We start from the raw sequence: 22,889 nt of genomic DNA on the forward strand, positions 1-22,889 counted from the left end.
AGCAGGGGGAGTGGGAGAGGAAGAAGCAGGCTCCTAGCGGAGAAGCCTGATGTGGGGCTTGATCCCAGAATGCTGGGATCACGCCCTGAGCCAAAAGCAGCCGCTTAACGACTGCGCCACCCAGGCGCCCCCCTTCACATTTTTTTAAATGAAGACATGTCTAGACAGGGGTACAGAAAACTGTGGCATATTTTAAATATTTAAATTTGATAAATTAATTGCTTTAACACAAAAAAATGATGCGGTACAGTTCCGCTATTTGAAAAATAATGATGAGATTCTTAAAAAACATTAATTCGTAGTGCTTTTTTAGCAGGGTGATACGGGAATGAGGCACAATTTAAAGTTGGTGATGAACACTGTTCAATCCCAAGAGACAGGTTTTGATTTTATATTTATATGTTTATAATTTCTTCTAAAAAATGCCTTCATTTTTGGGGGCACTTGGGAAGCTAAGTCGGTTAAGCGTCTGACTCTTGATTTTGGCTTGGGTCATGGTCTCAGGGTCATGAGATTGAGCCCCGTGTTGGGCTCAGTGCTGGGCGTGGAGTCTGCAAGAGATTCCCTCCCTCTCCCTCTGCCCCTCCTTACCGTGCTCATACATGCTCCCTCTCTATCTGGGGGAAAAAAAAGAGAGACACAGAGAGATGAAAATGCCTTCTCTCTCTCTCTCTCTCTCTTTTTTTTTTTTTTAATTTCCTGGTCACACTTAAGTTTTCTTGGAAAGAAAGGGATATTTTTTCTTAAATCAGAAAATGAATTTCCAAGTCGTTGTCCCTGAGAGGATACATTAAAATACAGGGCCCATTTCTGGCCCCACTAGTTACTTGCTCTGTAGCTTTGGGAAAATCAGTTAACCTTTTACTTGTTTGTCTGTGCAATGGGAATGACAACATTGGCATCAAATTTCTCCAAAGCACTTTTCAGAGCCTGAATGAAAGGTATTAAAGCTATTGCGTACGTTATTCCCAGCTCCCAACCTAGCAATTGGCTCCAATTACCAGCCACTTAGGATTTGTAGGTAAGACTCTTATCACACATTGCTAATTACAACTTTCACAGTTGTGTTTTGTTATTTCCTTTCAAAAGCTAATGTTTTGGTAGTGACTGCTTTCTTTGCCGGTTAGAAAACACAGCTACATTTCCATACAAATGTCACATTCTTATTAGCATATCACCCTTCCATCCCTCACGGGATTATGCAACTCTGTTCATAGATATAATCAGCTTTGTATTTTCGTTCAAGGATAACAAACTAGCAAGGTTGAAATCTTGAGTTGTCATCAGAACTGAATTGGAACTGAATTGCTCCCCAAGCTGGGAGGGGATAAGAAATGGCAGTTCAGAAATGGCAGTTGTCTCTAGAATCTCAATCGCTTGCCCTCCCTTTCTTCTCCTTCCAGTACGGTGACTACGACCCCTCTGTTCACAAGCGTGGATTTTTGGCCCAAGAGGAATTGCTTCCAAAAAGGGTAAGAAATCCGTCCCCTGTTTGGAAAAACACAGCAGAGACGTGGTCTATGAAAGAGCTAACTGAGGGACTTGAAGGAATATTGGAAGTACACGGCGAGATCATTTAAATAAATATTTTGTAATCGATCTTGAGTAAAGAGTGTAGAGTCTCTGTTAAGAATATTAAAAAGCAAAGGTTCGTGGAGTTCGTTTGCGGTTGCCAGAGCTAGCATGGCCTTGAATGTTCGTTTCCTTCAAGGTGGGTGAGCGCCAGGTGATTCCCAGGAGCAGCATGTGTTCCGCCCGGGGAGCTGAGCCTTTTGCAGCGGGGCAGGATGGATAGAGATGCATAGGGTGGACATTGTAGTTCCTAATCCCCGGTGTTGTGCATCTTGCTCATCAGCCACAGAAGCGGGCCTTCCCTCCCTTTTGCTGTTCCTGATTTTATAGCTCCACTCATCTGTCATGTTTAATAAAGGCCTGCTTCTCCCCTTCCCTGACTTTCCCTGCTCCTTTGATGGCTTTTGTGCAGGAGGAGGGCGCAGCACATGCAGCTTGGTGGAGCTCCTCCCTCTTGGTCGTGCAGCCCAGGAAAGAGAGGCCGCAGCTGGGCGAGGGGTGCATCTAGGCCTGAGTAGGGGTGCACCCTTCTAAGTTGTGACTCAGATTGAATGGCGCTTGTTTACACACCTACCTCTGCGATGTGACTGGCTCTCCCTGTATGTGGCTTTTTAAAAATAGCTTTGCTGTTCTGTAAAAATGATGCATAATTATAAAAATGGCAAACAATATCCAAACTTCCTTTGTGTGTGGGTTTTTTATTTTGCTCTATTTTTTGGTAGGTAATAAATCTGTATCAAATGACTCCAGAAATGTGGGAGGAGAGAATTACAGCCTGGTATGCAGAGCACCGAGGCCGAGCCAGGTGAGGCTGCTTCATTATTGGTTTGTATTTCCGTATGGGCTTTTTTTTTTTTTTTTTTTTTTAAAGAACTACAAAATTAGGACATGCTTGTTGAACAAAAGGCAGTACCAAGGTAGATAGAAGGAAAAGGGAGAGCTGGGAGTAGCTGGTCTTCAGTTTTGCGTGTGTCCTCCTTCTGGTGCATGCTGTGTGAGGTAGGGGGGTGCTCAGCCTGTCCCCACTGCAGTCATTGGTAATTCAGTGCCATGTTCAGGATTAGAGTGTATGGATATCCCATCCCTTTTGTGCCCATTCCTCTACTGATGACATTTGGGGTAGCTATAGATTTTTGCTTCCTGCAGGGTATAGTCTAATATTGTTATATAATTACATGAGTAGTTCTGAGAATACATTTCTCTGCAAGAGTTGCTGAGTCAAAGGATGTGAGCATTTTGTGTTGACAGGTGCCACTAAATCACCCTCCAGTAAGGTCGTACCTATCTACCTGCCTATCAGCTGTATATGCACATGTCTTCCCCCCCCATCTTTCTCCCCAACACTCATTTTTATTGATCTAATTTTTTGTAATCTAAAAGACGAGATATTGTATCTTAAGTATTTGTTAGCATTTCCCTGATCACTGTAGAAATTGATCATCTTTTCATTAGCCTTTAAAATATTGTCCTCTTCTTCAGATTAGCTTCCTAATATGTATACTGAAAAGTGGGCAAGTCATAATGTACCATTCAATGAATTATTAGAGAGTGAAAACACCATGTAACACCAGGTGACAAGATAGCACGTGACCCCCCCACCCCCGCCGTAACTCCCCATCCTTCCTCCCCAAAGCTAACCACTCTTCTGATCCCTAACTCCATAGAGTAGTGGTACCTGTTTTAAGTTGTACATAAATGCCATGGGACAGTCTATTTTTTGTGTCTCACTTCTTTTACTCAGCATCATATTGTGAGATTTGGGCTTGTGGTATGTAACGGCAATGAAATTTCATTTTCATCGCTGTGCAGAACTCCACTATATTAATAAAACATGAATTATCCATTGCACTGTTGATGGACGTTGAGGGCGTCAGGCTATCTCTCGGTTTTTGGTATTACAAATAATGTCAGTTTTTCACAGTAATTGTACAAATTTACATCAGCAGTGTGTGTGATTTCTAGTTGCTCCAGATGCTTGCCAACACTGTGTGTTCTCTCAGGTTGAATTTTTAAGATTCATTTGAGAGCATTTTGAGATTGGAGAGAGGGAAGGGGCAAGGTCATAGGGAGATGGATTTAAAATATTTCAATAGTGTATCTATTTGGGAGTTTTCTGCAAGTCATTGCTGCTTTAAGGGCTTGCTTTAAATTTGACTCACAGCTTAGAAGTAGGTGACCTGGCTTGGGTTTTATAGCCCAGATAGCTCTTGGCCTAACCTCTGACAACACCCAAAGAAATAAGAAATAAAATGAGGAAGGTAGCTCTCAGGTAGCTTGCAGAGAGAATTGTTTCAATACCAAAACGTAGGTGAAGAAAGTTCACAATGGGATAAAGCAACAACTTAAATCAAATCTGCATATCCGGATCCATTTGAGGGGAGAAGATAACATACCACGTGCTTTTCTTGAATTCCTTGAGCTGGGTGTCCTTATTTACCAAGGGCAAAGCGTGAAATTGAAGCCAAGAGACACTGTAATGAATCTGTTCTCTGGCTTTTATGGGGATGGGAAATTTTGCTTGACCTCTGTGTGTTTCATGGACTCAGGGCTGGGAAGAGCCATGTTGGTATCTGCTCTGGCTGGCGTCTTCCAGTGGGTTCCAGCGCGCAGGCTGGCCTGCGCCCGCCCTCTATTTTCTCACTTAACTCTGGTAACAGTGTCTTTTGTTCTCCTCACAGGGACGAAGCTGAAATGGAATATTTGAAGATAGCTCAGGACCTGGAGATGTACGGTGTGAACTACTTTGCAATCCGGGTGTGTTGAAGCCTCTTTGAGTTCCCTGTGTATAAACAGAGACTGAATCAGAGACCGACTGCTAAAATGGGTTACTTCCTTATTCCAGGGTGGCAGACTCTTTACTGGTTCAGTGGAGGAGAATCGAAAAGGAAGGGGAGAGGGTCTTACAGCCTCGTTTTCTATTTTTGGTCTTCAATTAGATCCTTGGTAATTAAGTGTCAGTTGAGCCCCCACGGGGACTTGAGCCTGGTCCTGTGCTCAGCAGAAACCTGTTTGAATGCTCTGAGAGTGACGTTTGATTATTTCTGGCTATGTGAGATCTGGCCCACAGGGAGCACCTGTAAATACTTTCTTCCCCCAGGACACGAGGAGAGTGAAGCTGCTTTTACAGATTACTGATTTGTTGTGGTGGGACTCTTGTTCTCACTAGCAGGCTAATTGGTTTTCTATTCAGACCATTAAGAGTCCCACTGTCCTCTGGGAACCCACCGCTTCTACACCAGAGGCTTCTGTTTTCAGTCCTGGCTGGGTGGGCCTCTTGAGCGTCTTTCTCCGATGTCCTGCTGCTACATGCAGCACCTAGGAACCCCTTCCAAAGGAATTCATGCCCTTGGCTCAGGTATTCCATTGCTGCTCCCAAACTGCAGAGAAGTAGGTGTTAAACAATCACCCACAGTGGCCCAGCTTTTCTTTCTTTCTTTCTTTCTTTCTTTCTTTCTTTCTTTCTTTCTTTCTTTCTTTCTTTCTTTCTTTCTTTCTTTCTTTCTTTCTTTCTTTCTTTCTCTCTCTCTCTCTCTCTCTCTTTCTTTCTTTCTTTCTTTCTTTCTTTTTTCTTTTTTTGGGAGAGGGAGAGAGAATCTTAAGTAGACTCCACGCCCAGCACAGATACAGGGTGGGGGTGGGGGGCTCGATCTCAGAACCCTGAGATCATGACCTGAGCCAAAATCAAAAGACGCTTAACCAACTGAGCCACCCAGGTGCCCCAGTGGTCCACCTTTCTTACCGTAGTTATGGTTTGCTTTCCTTTTTTTGGGTTCCTGTAAATTTTGTATAAGGGGCGCCTGGATGGCTCAGTCAGGTAAGTGTCTGCCTTCAGCTCAGGTCATGATCCCAGGGTCCTAGGATTGAGCCCCGTATTGGGCTCCCTGCTCAGCCAGGAGCCTGCTTCTCCCTCTCCCTGTGCCTGCTGCTTCTCCTGCTTGTGGTCTCTCACTCTGTCAAATAAATAAAATCTTTAAAAAAAATTTTGTATGAAATTTGAGTAAATTGTAATACATTTTAAATAATGTAGGATAGCTGTCTTACTGATTTGTTTTCTAAATACGGATTTTTTTAATGGATTAGTTCGTATAAAATTACGCTGGCAAGTTACGTTATTTCACATAGTAAACAAGTGCTTAAAAGATTTTCTATAATAATGCAAAAGGTTATTTTCTTAAGCTTTATTAATTTCCATTTGCTAATTGTCTGGTTTGTTCAAGGTCAGGTTAGTTTAACACATTTCTGTGGTTTTTGGCAACATAACTCCTCTTGGCCCATATGCCCACCATCTAGATTCTAGAAAAGTAGTGTTTTACAGTCCTTAAAAAACAGTCTCTTATTAGGAAATGTTTCTACAGCAGTCAGACTAAAATACGCAATTGCTGTGTGTGTGTTTTGTGTTACACAGTAGACACAGCTAATGAATATTTTAGTGTCTTTTGTGTTCGAGTTCCTGTGATTTCACCATCAACTAAGGAAATTATGTACTTAAAACAATTTAAAAGAGACTGCTTGAGTCCCGCCTCTCTGTTTATTCTCTAGAAGTGTTGGGAGTCATGATAGGAAGCAGAGGGTAGAATCCTTTTAAATTTAAACTAGTCACAAACATAATGAAATATCTCATTTTCCAAAATGTACTGTAGCACTTAAAAGTACAAAGCCTCACTTATGTTAATGCAGTAATTTAAAGAGCTTTGCAGAGGGAATCTCTCTCAGGGTTTGGTAATAGCGCCCGACTTGGGGAGCGTTAGAAGGACTAAAAAGATTTATCTTGGAGCACTCACTTGTCCACCTGACACCTGCTGTTAGAGTGGTCCTTCTCATCACAGTCTGAGCATCTTCTCGGTTTGCAGACCTGTTTTCCTGCCCTTGAATCTGGTTCAGTTTCCTAGTTGTCAGCAACAGGTCAGGTGCTTTAGGTCCTCGTGCAGGGAGCTTCCTTCCACCACCACACAAAGGACACCACACAGCATAGGTGAATGGGCCTCCAGCCTGAGGTCGTGGCCTCCAGGCCTGTAGCTGGGTCAGTGGCCTGAGAGCCAAGGGCACTTGCCCTCTGTCTGCTCTGACTGCCAACCAACATATGTGCAATCAATTAAATTTTCAAACAGCTTTATTGAGGTACAATTTATTTTTTAAAGATTTATTTATTTATTAGAAAGAGAGTGCGGGGGCAGGGGCAGAGGGAGAGGGAGAGAATCTCAAGCAGACTCCCCAATGAGCATAGAGCTCTGCCAGTGGTTTGATCCTAGGACCCTGAGATCATGACCTGAGCCAAAACCGAGAGTTGGATGCTTAACCGACTGAGCCACCCAGGTGCACCCTGAGGTATAATTTGTATACAATTCATTTTGGTATATTTTTTCCAACTTCCCATTACAAATAATTTCAAACATATAAGAAAGTTGAAAGAATTTTACAGTGAATACCCATATGTACCCACTAAGTTCTAGAATTAACATTTTACTATATTTGCTTTATCACACTGAGAATACATTTTAATATAAAATAAAACCATTTGATCCCAGCACTTGGAATTTTCTTTCTGGTGGGGCACCTGGGTGGCTGAGTCATTAAGTGTCTGCCTTCTGCTCAGGTCGTGATTCCAGGGTCCTGGGATCGAGCCCTGCATGGGGCTCCCTGCCCAGGGGGAAGCCTGCTTCTCCCTCTCCCACTCCCCCTGCTTGTGTTACCTCTCTCGCTGTCTCTCTCTCTGTCAAATAAATAAATAAAATCTTAAAAAAAAAAAATTTCCTTTCTGGTAGTACAACTACATTTTCTTTTAATGTAAGAGATGATTAATTCTACAGGTTTTTATTCTACATCTGTGATAACCTGGTTATAATAGTCCCCCTATCCACAGGGGTCCCCTTCCAAGACCCCCCCATGGATGCCTGAAACCGTGACTAGTACCAAACCCTACACACACACACACACACATACACACATACACACACACACACTCACTATGTTTTTTTCCTTATATATGCATGCTGGTGATAAGCTTAATTTATAAATTGGGCAAAATGTGAGATTAACAACAATAACAATAAAAAAGAACAGTTTTAACAGTATACTATAATAAAAGTTATGTGAACGTGTTCTCTCTAACATCTTACTGGACTGTACTCACCCTTCTTATGATAATGTGAGACGATAAAATGTCTATATGATGAGATGAAGTCAGGTGAATCACTTAGGTGTTACGATGTAGCGTTAGGCTACTACTGACCTGACAGTAGTTCAGAAGGAGGATCATCGGCTTCTGGACCTTAGGAACTGAAACCGTAGGAAGCAAAACCACAGATAAGGGGGGTGGGGTATGACTACTGTATTTAATTGGAGGTAACAGTGCTTAGATGGCTGGTGCTTTGGCCATCAGGCCAGTAACAGAAGCCCCCAGCGATCCCTCTCCGGGACACGAGTCATGAGAATGGTGTTTTGCCTCTGCCTGCCCTGATTTAGGAAGCTGGAGGCCCCCTGGGTTACACAACAGCTGTGACTTCTGTTGGGATCTGTTGGAACTCGTCACATGTAATTGTGTGTGCCAGGTTCTTTGGAAAGTTGAATAAAACCTCAAACCTCTGCTGGAGCTGACGGGGGCTCATCTTTGTTGCATCTACAGAATAAAAAGGGCACTGAGTTGCTCCTTGGAGTGGATGCTCTGGGGCTCCACATCTATGATCCTGAGAACAGGCTGACCCCCAAGATCTCCTTCCCGTGGAATGAAATCCGAAACATCTCATACAGCGACAAGGAGGTAGGAGGACGTGCTTCGCATGCAGACCCACCAGCAGCGCAGCTTGCGGGCTTTCCCTGGCTCCCCAGCCAGGCTGCTCCTTGTTACCAGTAAAATCCTTTAATCCCCAGGCTTTGGGTTTGGGGTTGTTGTTTTCTGTTTACAGAACAGTATTGGCATCCTATTTTCAAATGGCATCGCTAAACCCCCCTGCTGACTGACAAGAGATTGGGGAGCTCAACTTGTGGAGACAAACCTCCAAAGAATAGTAAACAAACCAGAAAGTAACCTTTCTTATTACTTGCCTTTCCATTTCTAGTGAGAAATTTTAAATGTGGTGGACATTAAGCCATCTCTCAGTGTCCAGTGCTTACACATGTGGTGGGGATATCTATCCACTTATCTCCCCACATACATATATGTGTGTGTGTGTATCTCTCGTGGTGATGATATTAGTAAGGCTATCAGAACTACTTGTGAGAATTTGAGAATAATTAAGTTTGAGTAACTTGGCTGAACACTAAGTTAGAAATCAGATACCTCTATACAGCACGGTGGACCTTTCCCAAACACTAATCTTATGTTCATTCGTTTGCTCATTTGTTCTTTGTTAATTTTAAAGGAATTATCAAGCATCTGCTTATGTGTTAGGTTTCGTAGGGGAAACAAAGATGTAGAAAATCCAGTCTCAGCCCTCAGGGAAGTTACAGTCAAGCAAGGCCCCGACTGCTGTAAGACAGGCCTACAGTGCAAGGGACTGATGACGCACGTGATGATGACCCAGTGCGGTTCACTTTTCTCACCGCGACTCTGAGTCCCTCCTCACGAGAACGTGCAGCAAGAGCAGGGGCCAGGTTTGGGGTGTCTGTGCCGCATCAGGCAGCGGAGATGCGGAGGAATCAGGCGAGCTGCGATTGGTGAGGGGAATAGCAGGGGCTGAGCTCCACGTTCCCTGAAGTCGCAGCCTTGGGGGGGCTTTTCCGGTAGGGGGTGCAGAGAGTGAGTCCTGAGAGCACAGGGCACCCAGCAGAGGGCAGTGGGCCTGGATGGTGCTCTGTGATGTGCTGGTGCACACACAGTTGGGACGCCGAGTGTGGAGGGAGAACAGTGACGGCTAGTGTGGTTGCCTGCAGAGCCCACACTGGGAGCAGATTTCCTGTTTTCCCTTCCCTACTAGCAACTCGAGAAAGGGAACACCAGGCTCCTGGTTTCCAGTAATGTGGTTGAGATCTCCTCGGCCATGCTTGATGAGACAGATTGAGCTTCTTAATTCAAAACATTCTGGCTCTCAGATTTTCTGTACGTAGCCCAGAAGAGGAGCACTTAGGTATTTCTTTTTTAAAGTACTTCAGTTGAAAGCTGCACATGACTTAAAGCAGTAGGTATGCTATGGCATGGTAGTTTTTCATCTCTAATTTCATAAAGTCTGTTTACTGCATATCCACGCATTTGTGTGCTAAAGGCTCCCAAAGCACTCGTTTTTCACAGAACCCAAGGATTAAAGTCTCCCCTAGTACGGCCTGACACAATAAACTCTAATCTACCCTCTCCAGGGGCAGGGCGCCATCGTGTTCCATCATGTCAATAACTCATGCAGTAAGAGGACCTCAAGCTGACTTGACATAATAGGAAGTGGTCTTAGTAGTTATGCATGACAGCCGTGCTGTCAAAACAGAAATGTTGGTTTATTTTAAGTGATCCATTGATTCTCTGCGCATCCCAGCACAGCACAGAGCCTGTGGTTTCCCCACCACTTGTGGTTTCCCACTGACAGCTCCAGGGTTTGACTTCAAAGCCAAAAATAAGCTCACGAAATTCACGAGTAGCAGCCTCCCCAAGAGCAAGAGTGTTTCTAAGTTAGCTTGACCAAAAGCTGACCGAGGATCATTCTCAGTGTGCCAACTCCTCAGACAAAATAACACGCGAAAGAAATACCCAAAAATTTGTCTTCCCGGGCGTATTTATCTGCTTAGCATGTCTTCCTCGGGAATAGATACCCATCTTTTAAGTGCATCTTTAAAAAATCGAGGATCTGTCTGGTCTGATCAGGAGTGGGGGAGAACAGCAGTTGCCGTGTGTTCTTCATATGCTTCCCTGCGTAGCGGTCTGGCCCTGGGATCTCCTGTCCTTATGCAGCTTTCTCTCCCCTTTGATTTCAGGAACTGTTTCCCTCTTTACCACAGTCTGTTCTTCTTCACACTCTATTGCTTTTATTAACAGCTTTCAGCTGATAATCCCCGTGTTCAGAACCCAGAGTGACGACCTGCGTGCTGCCACATCACACCCCAGCCCCTCTGACTGTCCACCCCCAGCAGCCCCTGCCTGCCTCCCAGTCTGAGCCCACGATATCATCTTAGTCGTCAGCTAATAACGTCACACACACACACACACACACACACACACACACACACACACACACACACTGCTTGTTTCCTTATCTCCCCCTCATTTATGTTGTTGCCCCATCCTGAATGGCCCTCTGTCCAACCTTTTAGCTTCCCTGTCATACTCTGTCTATGACCAGCTGAAGTTCCCCTCCTACTTATGGTAGATCTACGCTGAACCCACATGACATTTGTGATTTGTGCCACCCAGTGAGGCACTGATAGAGGATGTAAGTTCTCAAGTAACTGACTGTCGTCAGTCTACTTCCAGCTAGGTGGTGAGCTTCCCGAAGGCAGAGCTGGGCCTACGGCTCTGCAGCGGGCTTCCCAGGGTTGGTCTCATGGTGGGGCCCATTGAAGGCTGGCATGTCAGGTTTCCAAGCCTAAGATGGTGCTGACAACACACCTTCCAGGATCCTGAACTTCCACAGCCCCGGACTTGGCGCCCTCAGCCACTTATAATTCAGCATGGTTTAGTGCCCGGGCACCAGGAAGCCAGGACAAGGCACAGCCTCACGCTGGATCTTTGCCAGTGTGGTTGCTGCTTTTGTGGAATTTCCCTGTTGGTGCTCACACCCTAGGCTGTCAGACTGAAACTGTTTTCTGCTTCCTTCTTTCAGTTTACTATTAAACCATTGGATAAGAAAATCGATGTCTTTAAATTTAACTCCTCAAAGCTTCGTGTTAATAAGCTGGTAAGTTGAGATCCTGGTTTTTGTTACTGATAACTGTAGTTTTTCTGAGAACCTGAGCACCTTTTTTGAGAGCATATGAGAGTAACCTCTTGCAGCGTGTAGAATGATAGCCCACTTGCTACACACTTTGCCGATAGACCTTGAAAGACTCTTCCCTTTAGCTTAACCTAATGAGTCAAACGTAAATTTTGTGATGTGGAGTTTTAAAAATTATTTTTATGGAGGTACCTTATACATATAAAAGGATAAGTATAATGCGTATTAGGTATGAAGAGGGGCAAAAATAAACAGCTACTACCACTACCCAGCTTTAAGAAATAGCACACTTCCGGTACTGTTAGAACCCCTCATGTTAGCATCCTGCTGGCTTCCCCCACACTCCTCCCCGACGGTGATCACCATTCTGAGCTGTGTGCCTATTAGGCCCTTGCTTTTCCTCAGAACTTGACTTAATATATAGCAAAATGAATATACTATTAAGTTTTGTGAACTTTTGAAATTTACCAAGTGCTGTCAACTGTCTGTGTTCTTCTGTCACTTTTTTTAACACAACATTTTTTTCTGAGGTGTATCTATATTGATGCTTCAAGGTACGATCCCTTTCTTTTCATTGCTGTATCGTATTCCTTTGTGTGGCTGTGTGTGTGTGTGTGTGTGTGTGTGTGTGTACACGTATATGTATGTATATGTATTTGTCATTCTCCTATTAATAAGTTAGTTCTTTCTACTTCTCTGCCATTTCAACAAGGCTGTTGTGAACATGCTCGTACCTGCCTCCTGCTCACGGCCATAGTTTCTCTAGAGAGTATCTGCTTAGGAGTACAGGGGCAGGGTTTAAGTCTGTGTCCAAGTTCAAGATTACACCATGTTGTTTTCCAAACAAGGTGAATTGACTGACAGATCCAGTGCAGTAGGTGCAGCTTCCTTTTGTTTTATATCTTCCGCGCTTACATTATCAGCCTTTAAAATTTTTTGTCACTATTGTGCGTGTGAAATGGTATCTCAGTGTCATATTAATGTGCATCTGTATATTTACTAATGAGGTTGAACATCTTTTTGTATATTTTTTGGCCAAGCTGATTGTCCCTCTCTTTTTAAATTTAAATTTAATTAACATATAATGTATTATTTGTTTCAGGGATACAGGTCTGTGATTCATCAGTCGCATATGATACCCAGCGCTCATGACAACACGTACCCCCCCCCCCACGCTTATTGTCTGTTTGTCAAACACTTGTCTCATGTCTTTTGGTCAATATTTCTGGGCTGTTTGTATTCTTTGTTGGTTATATCTTCTCCCAGCTTGTGGCTTATTTTTCCTCCTTTTTTAATGTCTTATCCTGTGGTCATAAAGATACTCTTCTATATTCCCTTCTAAAAATTTCAAGGGTTCAGTCTTGGCATTTAAATCTTTAATTCTTCCGATTTTTGTGTACGGTGTAAGGGAGGGATCCAGCTTCTTTTATTACACATGAATAACCTGTTGTCCCAGCCCAGCCTATTGAATGAGCTTTCCTGTCCTCCCTGATATGCAGAGCCACATCTTAACTTAGGAGAATGCGGCGCATCCAGAAGACACGCTGAAGCGGCATCTCTTCCTCTCCTCACTTGCGATTTTTGCCCCGTGGCGTACTTGAGGCACCTCCGTTTTGCCTGTCTCCAGAGCAGAGAGCACTGGAGGCCGTTAGTAGGGAGGGCCTTGGTGTTTCACTCCGTGTTTTACTTCTCAGGTTTCCTGCTGCCCCCAAGAGCCCTGAGACCAAGATGCCATAGCTCTGGTGAGCTGGTAGGCACTGAAGTAAATTTGTGGGCTTAACATTTCCACTGCTTCCGTGACCACAGATTCTCCAGCTCTGTATCGGGAACCATGACCTTTTTATGAGGAGAAGGAAGGCCGATTCTTTGGAAGTTCAGCAGATGAAAGCCCAGGCCAGGGAGGAGAAGGCTAGAAAGCAGGTGAGCAAGACCGTGTCTGAACCGCCGTTGTCTCTGCTTCCTGGTCTTGGCCTGGGAGGTAAGCAGCGGTCATGGGTTGACAGGTGTCATTTGGCAATAGATCCACTTTCTCTTGTTTTATCTGTGTTGTATCTTTCCTGGCTGGTGCCCAGCTGGTGGGGTGTCCGCTCTGGAAATGAGGAATAAACTCCGATAGCGTATCTATAAGAAACATCTCTGGTTATTTCCCCACTTAAGTAAGTGAAGTGTGATTAAGGTAGGCTTGGGAAGAGATAGGCAAGCCTGTGTCCATCCATCTATCCATCCATCCATCCATCCATCTGTCCACCTGATTAGCTCACTTTCTTTTTGCCTGCCTGTCTCCTTTGCCCAGCCTTGTCCTTTTCTAATTAGGTGGTGATATAATGCATGGCAGCGTCTCGGGCTTGCTGCGGGAATGCTAATTAGACGCCAGCGGCACTTCCCCGCCACAGGTCAGCCCAGGCGGCACACTGCCCGCGGCTGGAGGTGTTGGGAGTGCTTATCAGCAGACTGGACGGTCCACATCGTTGTTTTTTACTCATAAACCATGTTGACTCTCCAAAATCCACACAACTAATCTGAGCCTCGCTGCTGAGAATATCCACTGTGGTTTTGGACCAACTCCTAGACGGAGTAGCAGCAGCTGCAGTCAGCTGCCCTCAGGACTAGCAGGCTCAGAGGTGTAATCATTAGTCTGTGTGCAGCTCTCTGATGTGGGGACTCCGGCGAGGCTGGCTCCCTGCCCTGAGATTTGGAATGAAATGCCCAGTTTGATCCAGCATGCTTTCAGCGTTCCGTGCCTTTGCTCTCTGAGACAGCAGACTGTTTCGGCTGCTTTGGGGGCCATGATGGTGGAATGGGTTTTCTTGGACAAAGAAATGCTTCTGAGCTAGCCTGGGTCTAAGTGGCAACTTCAAGAAGAGCCTCCTTTGACCTCTTTTCGGCCGCGCAAAGCTTAGAAGTGAGAGATCTGAAACTGGCAATGAGCGCGTCAGCCTCAGGGCCGTGGCAGAGAATAGCATGCGTACGCCCCAGACCTGCACTGCGTGTAGAACAGCAGGCCAGCGGCTTCATAGCCCAGTAGTACAGACACTGACCTTGGAACCGGATGTGAAACTTAGTGTGTGACGTTAGTAAATGACTTACCTTCCAGACCTCAGTTTTCTCCTCTGTCCAGTGGAGCTAATGGTACGTCTTCTCCGTGTCAAATCAAACAACACGTTGCACCTGAAAGCCTTTGTGAAACTGAAACCACCTTGCAAACAGGAGGTCCCTTACTAGTGGGTGGAGGTCTCAGGGAAAGTGCAGTGCTGGGAACAGAAGGTTGTTGCCTGGGTTTTTTTCAAGTGGAGAATTATGGAGATACAGTAATCTACCTAATGGAAATTGTAATGCAGTGGAAATTAGAGAACAAATTAGCCAAGCTTTTCACTGACCTGCAAGAGGGAAATTGGAGAAGAATTTATAGTATTTTATTGCTTGTCTTTGCATTATTCCTTCGAGGCCCAAGGCCTTTTTTTTTTGGCTCAGTATTTAGAAAAGGCAGCAGTCTTAAAAATCTTGTGTTTGGGACAAGATTGAAGCAAGAAGTAATTAAATGTGCTCTATTTAAGGAAGAAAATAGTGCAGTGGTCACTTCTGGCTTCTGTTTTCTGAGCTCAGTTAATGCCCTAGGATCACAGAGAATAGCGCTTGTCCTGTGCTTGTTCCTCTTATTAAGCTCTGCATGTGGCCCAATTAATACAGTGATCCAGAAGGCACGGGAGGCAGTGGCGGCTTTGTACTGGTGCCTTAAGGATGGGGGAGGGGCCATGTTCCCTGCTCGGCTCCCTCCAGTCGCAGGCCTGGCCAGGAGTTGCCTCTGCGTGAGGCTGGGCGCCTGTGCCTTGGCGCTGCAGCTTCCCCCCTGTGACACACAATGTGTGAACTCCCGATGCCTCGCATAGAGCCGGTCCATCTTCTCTGTGGGTCGGAGGCAGGAGAGATTGTGGATGAAATTAGAGATGTGGGAGGGGTCCGTGTGGATGAGAAATGGCGAGGTGGCTCATCCAACCAGAAAAGAGCTGTCTGTTTCTGGGGCTCCGTCTCAGGGAGAAGGAACCCGCATCGTGTCCTGTCAGCCGCAGGGCAGAGCCACGTGAGGTCTCCCAACAAAAAGGGATATTGGCAGGGTGGCCATTTCAGCACACAGTGTGTAAGAATGCCTCCTTTGGCCCAGGTAGACTTGGCAGGGCTTGCTTTTTTGTTGTTTTGTTTGTTCCCTCACCTCTAGATGTTTTTTCAAGGGACACAGCTTTTGGTCCTGCAGCTGGTTCTGAAGGACAGAGGGTGGTGGGTGACAAGAATGACACCAGCGACCTAAAGTAAAGGGGAGAAAAGAGGGTCTCCCTGGGGGACTCTGGACACTGGGTGTTCTCAGGCCCCTGTGGCACTGTAGGCCATGGGCCCCATGACTCAGTGGCCACTGTCGTTGGCCCCCAGATGGAGCGGCAGCGCCTTGCTCGAGAGAAGCAGATGAGGGAGGAGGCAGAGCGCACGAGGGATGAGCTGGAGAGGAGGCTGCTGCAGATGAAGGAAGAAGCAACGATGGCCAACGAAGCCCTGGTGATTGCTGGGGGGTCTGGGCCCCGGGGGGGCTCCATGGGGACGCGCATGCGTTTTGGGAGTTAGGCCTCTTGACGACCACAGATTAGTAACATGTGCTTTGACATTCCAGCTAAAAAACAAAACGGTGCCTTTTCTTTCCACCTGTGTCGGCGGAGGCAGACTCAGGTGGAGTTCATGTGCAGCCAGGCCCCACTTTCACCGGGCGCGCCTTGAAAGCAGGGCTTCTCAGCTGGCACTGGGGCCAGATCACCCTGTGTGGTGGGAGCCGAAAGTGCAAGAGGGGGGTGTGTAGCAATGTCCCTGACCCCTGCCCGCTAGGTGCCAGTAGCACCCCCTCACCCCCCATTTGTGACAAATAAAAATGTCTCCAGACATTATTAGCTGTCTCCCAGGGGGCACAGTCACCGCTGGTTTGAACCACTGATGTAAAAGGAAAGAACAAGGTAAAGTTGGTTTTCTCCCTCATAAAGCATACGCGTCAGCTCATGAAGATACCTAGAAAGGTGCTTTCTTCTTGCTCCCCATGGGCAGAACCTGAAGGGCCTTTCCGAAAAGTTGAGGGTGTGGCTTGTCATCCCTTGCCCGAGTGTCATCTGACGGGACATTCAGTGGCAGGGCCCCAGGGAGTCCGAGGCTCTGGTTCCCGCTGACCTGAGTGTCTGAGGCCAGATCCGGGTGGGATGACAGACGCGTGATCCCCATCCCAGCTGACAGCGCTCTTCTCCAGATGCGGTCTGAGGAGACGGCTGACCTGTTGGCAGAAAAGGCCCAAATCACGGAGGAGGAGGCAAAACTCCTGGCACAGAAGGCCGCAGAGGCCGAACAGGAAATGCAGCGCATCAAGGCCACAGCCATTCGGACAGAGGAAGAGAAGCGCCTGATGGAGCAGAAGGTGCTGGAGGCCGAGGTGCTGGCGCTGAAGATGGCCGAGGAGTCAGAGAGGAGGTTAGAGGTGGGGAGTCCTGGGCCCGGGCCCAGGCGAGGGGCCCTTCAGTCATAACCTGGCCCCGAGGCAGAGCTTGACTGCACGTGTCCGCAAGCTGCTTCTCCCTCTCTGGGGCAGGGGAGGGCTCGTCCCTTGACAGGTTGGTGAGGACTGGTACTTAAGCCGGTGTGGGGTTTGGGGGCTGGAACTAGCGGAAAGGCTCAGGAACACGGCTCTCTTGTTGAGTGGACCTCTGGTCGTGCTTGTGCCTGTGATAGACTGCCGTCCCTCTGATAGCCGTGTTTGCAGGAAAGTCATCAAGCACGGCTGCAGACTACTTTTAGCTGAGGAGCGGTAAGGGGGCTCTTACATTTAAAAAATGTGGTTCTTTTCCCTTTCATTTAGGGGACATATGGGGAGATAGCAGCTATTTACCTTTAACGAAGTAAGGAGGAACCCGCTTCCCTGCAGCCCTTCTTGGCCCTAAGGCTCCTGAGGCAGATAGGAGGGGAGGGCTGGGATCCTCTTTGTGGCCAGCTCACGACCAGGTTGAAGGATGGAACTGTAGTCTGTACTTTCCAAAGACTATTCTAGGCTCGGGATTGTTCTGGTCCTGCAGCCTTCAGATAAACACTGGCACATTCCCCACAGCATTTGGCTCTGTTGATTTAGAACACTTAAATTTGGCTCTTTGCTACCAAGGTGCATTCACAACACTTTCCTCTCCACTTTTTGCATGTTGTTCTGAGAATATGGTTCTTTGTTTCCTGCCCTGTCTCGGGCCCCTTTCTTTCTGTGTGTGGGTCTCTCCCCCTCTGACTGATGCATGTTGGGCAGGGCCCCCTGGGTCCTGTGTCTTGCAGGGTGAGGTGCGAGGCCCTCAGCATTGGTGCCCGTCTTCTTGCCTGAGGTTGGCCCCAGGCCGGCAGTTGTTTTACTGGGGGGCTGTGAAGAATCCATTCTCTCACATCCTGCCCTTCATGATCCAATATAAGCCCTTAGATCCACTGTACTGTACCTTTGCCCAGCCCACGCTCACCCAGAAGTGAAGCAGAGGAAGCTGCTGGCCCCTCCCCCACTTCTCCCCCTCTACCAGTAGGCTCCAGAGGTTTGAACTTGACTCCTGCCCACTGGCTTCCCTGCTCTCCCGGTTTAGATTTACCATCGCATTGAACAGTCCTCAGGAATGTTGTCCTTGCTTTGGAAGGTCTGATTTTCACATAAATGTCCTCCCAGCCACTTGCCTTGTTTGCCACATCTGGGGCCATCCTCAGGGTTAACTCACGTCCCTCCTCTCCAGGGGGATGTTGGGGAAGAGGGCTCTCTTTCCTCCAGCCGTCACTTTGGTGGAACTGACTGTCTCCTCCCTCCCTTGCAGGGCCAAGGAGGCAGATCAGCTGAAGCAGGACCTGCAAGAAGCCCGTGAGGCAGAGCGAAGAGCCAAGCAAAAGCTCCTGGAAATCACCACCAAGCCCACATACCCGGTGAGCCTGGCTGCGGGCTGCCGACCTGCAGCTGCTTCAGGCCTCGTTGCCTCCCCTCCCCTCCCAGCCCTTCCGTTCCCCTGGCGGTGCCACGGCAGACTGAGTGATGCTGAGGGCCTGTGGCTGGGGACTGGATAGAATGCCTGGTCTGCCATTTGGCCTTGGACGAGTCACCTCTCCGGTTGCCTAGATAACAGGCAGCCGGGCCTTCCCCAGCTCTGAAACGTTTTCCTTATTCTAAGTAACGTAGTCCCAAATTATCCTCCAGAGAGGATAGCCTCTAGATGCCAGGCTGTGTGTAATCTTAGCCTACCTTGTATACCATGTACCTGTGTACCTCAGAGTGAACTATTGCCAGGTAAGAACCAGTTTCCAGACTCAATTTTGGGATAAGGAGGCAGACTTCAATTAAACAGGGTCGCACAGTGAAGAGAGAAGTCTCTTCCCTTCCCGTCCTCTGTGCATTCAGTTCGTCAGACTGTTCTGTTCCATGTAATACCAGGCAGCTGCAGAGTCTGTATCCAGACAGGGGGCACAGGGCCCTCGAGGAGAATGTAGCCCAGGCTGCAGGGGCAGGGGAGGCATAGGATGGCACCTGAGCTGGCTTCTAAAGGGTAAGTGGGAACTAGCTAGGTGGGAAAGAGACGGGGGTATTCTCAGCCAACACACAGATGTGCCCATGGCACAAACGCACGCACCACACACTCGTATGGCATATGCAGCAAAGGGTTGCACGGGGCCACAGAGACGAAGCAGCCCAGGGTCTGAGGTGGAGGGAAATGGGAGCAGTTTGCTGTTGTCATCTGTTCTGCTTCTCTGTGGCTGTGTGACAGGCCACCCCAAGCCAGCCATGTAGCTCGAACAGCCATTCCGTATTCTTGCTCATGGCTCGGTGGGCTGAGTGGGCCGATGGTCCTGCCTCAGGATCTCTGCCGCTGTCCGGGCCGGGCACCTGAGATGTGTGTGGTTTTAAAACATACACTGGAGCAGGGTTCCTGGCCGGCTCGGTCGGTAGAGCGTGCGACTCGATCTCACGATTGAGGGTTTGAGTCCCACGCCGGGTGTAGAGATCACTCAAAAATAAAATCTTTAAAAATTTAGAAATAAATAAAATAAAACAAAACCTACACTGGAGCAAACTTTATACGCTTTTCAGACAGTAAATAAATAAATAAGTCCTGGAGGAGTTCATCCGTATCAGCCTTTTAATCATATCTTGTGGTATGGATGGATTGTAATTCATTTAAGCAGTCCCCTGTGGATGGCTATTTAGTCTGTTTTCTTCTGCAGTTGTGAACAAAACTGTGGAAAATATCCCTGAGCACAAATCTTCGCACATACGGTGAATATCCTGGCAGAATAAATTCTCATAAATAGAGCTGTGGGGTCAGGTTTTTCCATCGAGATGCTCTCCACAGAGGTCGTACCAGTGTCTTTTCTTACCCACAGTGCAGCACTGAGCGCCCGTCTTTTCGGAAATTTTGGTGAGGTATAACATACGTACAGAGAAGTGCCCAATTATAACTGTGCAGCTTGATGAATTCTCAGAAACTCAACACACCCATGCACCCAGCACCCAAATCAGAAAACAGAACGTTCTAGTACCCCAGAAGCCCCCTCTCAGCACCACCTTCAACACCCACACAGGCAGTCTGCCTTAGGCCTTGTCATCGTCTCAGATGAGCGCTCTGGGCCTCTACCCTTTCCCAGACGCCGTCCCAGACTCAGCCAAGGATCCAAGGATGAAAGAGAGGCAGATCCTGCCCTTAGGAAACTTGCCAACCATAAAAGAAGAAGACACAGCCAAAAAGGATTTTTTACAGGGCGGAGTTAGGGAAGTGCCATAACAGAACCAGAAACACAATGTTAACGCATAGCAAAGAAGAGTTGCCATCTGGCTGAGAGGAATCTAGAAAGACTTTGGTGAAAAATCCTAGTACTTGAGAAGGGCCCTGAGAGATGGCATGTAGGGAGAGGAGTGGTTTAAGCAAAGGAACAGAAATGGTACTGTTCACGACTTGTTAGGGCAAGTGGGAGGAGAAGCTAGACTAGATTGGGGCCATATTTTAGGTGACCCTTTGTTCTGGATGAGGAAGTCCTCAAATCTAATCTCTCCATCCTCTGCTTCAAGCCCTACTCTGGCTCCATGGTCTGAATCCAAGCCCCTCAGCATGCAGGGGAGCTCTGTAGGGTCTGGTCACGGTCTCCCAGCCTGCTCCCCACGCTGGCACTGCAGACCCTCAGCATTCTTGCTGAGCCTTGTCTGCCCTGCCTAGTACCATGCCCCTTTTCCTCTGGCATATCCTCTGATGCCAGCAGAAGCAGCATGTCTTCTAGCATGCCTTCCGCAGCTCCCTCGGCCACTGCTCACCCTCTGGCTACAGCATCTACCGTACTTAACCATGATAATCTGTGAGCACCTCTGTTTCCTGAATGATACTTTCAGCTGTTCAGAGCTAGGGACTCTGTCTTGTTCTCTGCATCTCCAGCTCCTAGCCCAGGGCCTGAGGGCTTCCTCAACCAAGAAGTGGGTGGGAGTTTGTGTGTAAGTTGGCTGAGTATGAAGAGCTGTTAAAGATTTGAGGGGAGAGGAATGATTTACCTGGATTTGAGATCTTTGGGGTCGATCACCTGGCAGCAGCCAGTATATGTAGATTGGAGGAGGAGAAACGGGCGACAGTTGTGATGTGAGGCCATGGTGGTGCTGGGAGGGAGGCAGGGCCCAAGCTGTGCCCATTGCTTCTGTGGCTGCTGGAGGGTGGGTGGTCAACACAGCAGTGCCCCCGTTCTCATAGAACCTGGCCCTCCTAACTGGAGACTTCTCATTCATAGCCTATGAACCCAATTCCAGCACCGTTGCCTCCCGACATACCAAGCTTCAACCTCATCGGTGACAGCCTGTCTTTCGACTTCAAGGATACTGACATGAAGCGGCTTTCCATGGAGATAGAGAAAGAAAAGTACGTAGTCCCCCTGACCTCCATGCCGCCAGCTGGTGAGCTAGAGCGGGGCCACCTGGGCCTGGGAAAACTGGAGGGTCACTGCAGGAGCCTGTCCCTAGCTCCCGCAGGGGTTGCTCTCCAGAGGAAGAATGTCCTCATCAGAAGTGAAGCACATCACACCAGCAATCAGTCTTGCAGGATAACAATGATTCTTGATTGGTGACCTGGAGTCTACGGTGGCTCAAAACCTCATCTACAGGCTGGGACTGGTTGTCAGGGATCTCCGAGTCTGTCAGACTGCTGTTCACATGGGGATAGAGCCTGTGATAATGTCTGAACACGGTAACAGAACAGGTTTCCCGGTTATGTGCTCTGGTGGTTGAGACTGGCGGCACTTCCCGTGTCTAGAGCAAGGGTAAGCAGAGAGACTCGGGCTCAAGGCCGAGGAAAGCAAACGTCCAGGTCAGGCTAGCCCTGCTGCATGGGGCAGCCCCAAGCTGAGCCCTGCATGCCCTGTTACAGCAGCTTCTGCTGTGTGCTCCTCCTTCCTTTCATGGTTGGTGGAACCGAGGTGGCAAGGAGTCTCACTGCAGAAGAAGTCTGACTATGGTCCCCCCAGTTCCCAGCCATAGGTAAATTGGCTGCTTGTGCCACAGCGTGCTGGAGAACCATGTACTGAGTGCTTGGGTGGCAGGGCTTTCTAGCTTTGTCTCATTTCATTCCCGCTAACTAACATCAAGCTGACATCTGAGGTGGGTTTTAGTGTGCCATTTATAAATGACATCTACAGCATTTAATGAACTCACCCAGCATCACACGGCTGATGAGGGGCAGAATGAGGATTCAGCTCTAAGCCCGTGTGAGGCTCTGTGCTCTCACCTTGTCCAGTATCCTTGGGATAGCTCTCTCGGGACACTGTCTCCTTGGAGCCCAGGGCGAGCACCCATGAGCCTCTCTGTCTGTGGTGTCTGCTGTCCGAGGTGCCCTTCCAGCCTTTCTCCATTGACCAGGCACAGTGAGCATTTCATGGTTGTGACCGGGGTGAGGCTACATCCTGTTCTGGGTCCTGCTTTTTTATAGTTTGTGTTTTCTTATTACCCATGCACGTGACAGACTCCACATACCAGCCATGGGCATCACTACAGAATGTTCCTGGTGTTTGTGTTGCATGGTTAGCCTTATGTCCTTAGAGGTGGACACTTTGAGGAGGATTTCCAGATTTTTCACCATCATAGATAGAATATCTATTTGCAGGCGATGGTGGGGATCTTTTTCTTCCTGGTGTTGGCTGAGTGAGCTTCCACCCTCTTTAGGAGATGACATCCCAAAACAAGTAAGGACGTGGCCAGGGCCTATCAGAAGAGGTCACTTGCATAGAATCACTTATCCAAGAAGGGTTGAAACCGGAGATTGTTTTGGATGCCAGGAGTTTTGATTCATTGTGTCGTTACTTGTGCAGAACTAAAAGCTATCTGCGGTAACGGGCATTCGTAGAGCACTTTCTGAGAGTTTACCAGGGGCCTTTCCTGTGCTTTATTTTACTTAACTCTGACTACAGCCCTGTGAG

The 22,889-nt window shown here is 47.6% G+C and overlaps 1 protein-coding gene across 5 annotated transcripts in view; it reads left to right on the top strand.

Annotated features, from left to right (window-relative positions):
* NF2 (NF2, moesin-ezrin-radixin like (MERLIN) tumor suppressor) overlaps positions 1–22,889 on the top strand; it is a 74,987-nt gene that overhangs the window by 36,727 nt on the left and 15,371 nt on the right. For 4 of the 5 annotated variants that reach the window (XM_045791298.2, XM_087857209.1, XM_045791296.2 and 1 more), the window contains exons 5-14: positions 1,404–1,472; positions 2,295–2,377; positions 4,251–4,326; positions 8,195–8,329; positions 11,313–11,387; positions 13,230–13,343; positions 15,846–15,968; positions 16,699–16,916; positions 18,275–18,380; positions 21,213–21,340. In XM_045791298.2, coding sequence (XP_045647254.1) covers positions 1,404–1,472; positions 2,295–2,377; positions 4,251–4,326; positions 8,195–8,329; positions 11,313–11,387; positions 13,230–13,343; positions 15,846–15,968; positions 16,699–16,916; positions 18,275–18,380; positions 21,213–21,340 — 1,127 coding nt within the window. The remainder of the gene's footprint in view (positions 1–1,403; positions 1,473–2,294; positions 2,378–4,250; positions 4,327–8,194; positions 8,330–11,312; positions 11,388–13,229; positions 13,344–15,845; positions 15,969–16,698; positions 16,917–18,274; positions 18,381–21,212; positions 21,341–22,889) is intronic. The other variant, XM_045791297.2, reaches the window with a different exon arrangement.

Source organism: Ursus americanus, chromosome 30 (genome assembly GCF_024610735.1).
Source record: "Ursus americanus isolate L20-20 chromosome 30, mUrsAme1.1.p, whole genome shotgun sequence".
Classification (NCBI taxonomy): Eukaryota; Metazoa; Chordata; class Mammalia; order Carnivora; family Ursidae; genus Ursus; species Ursus americanus.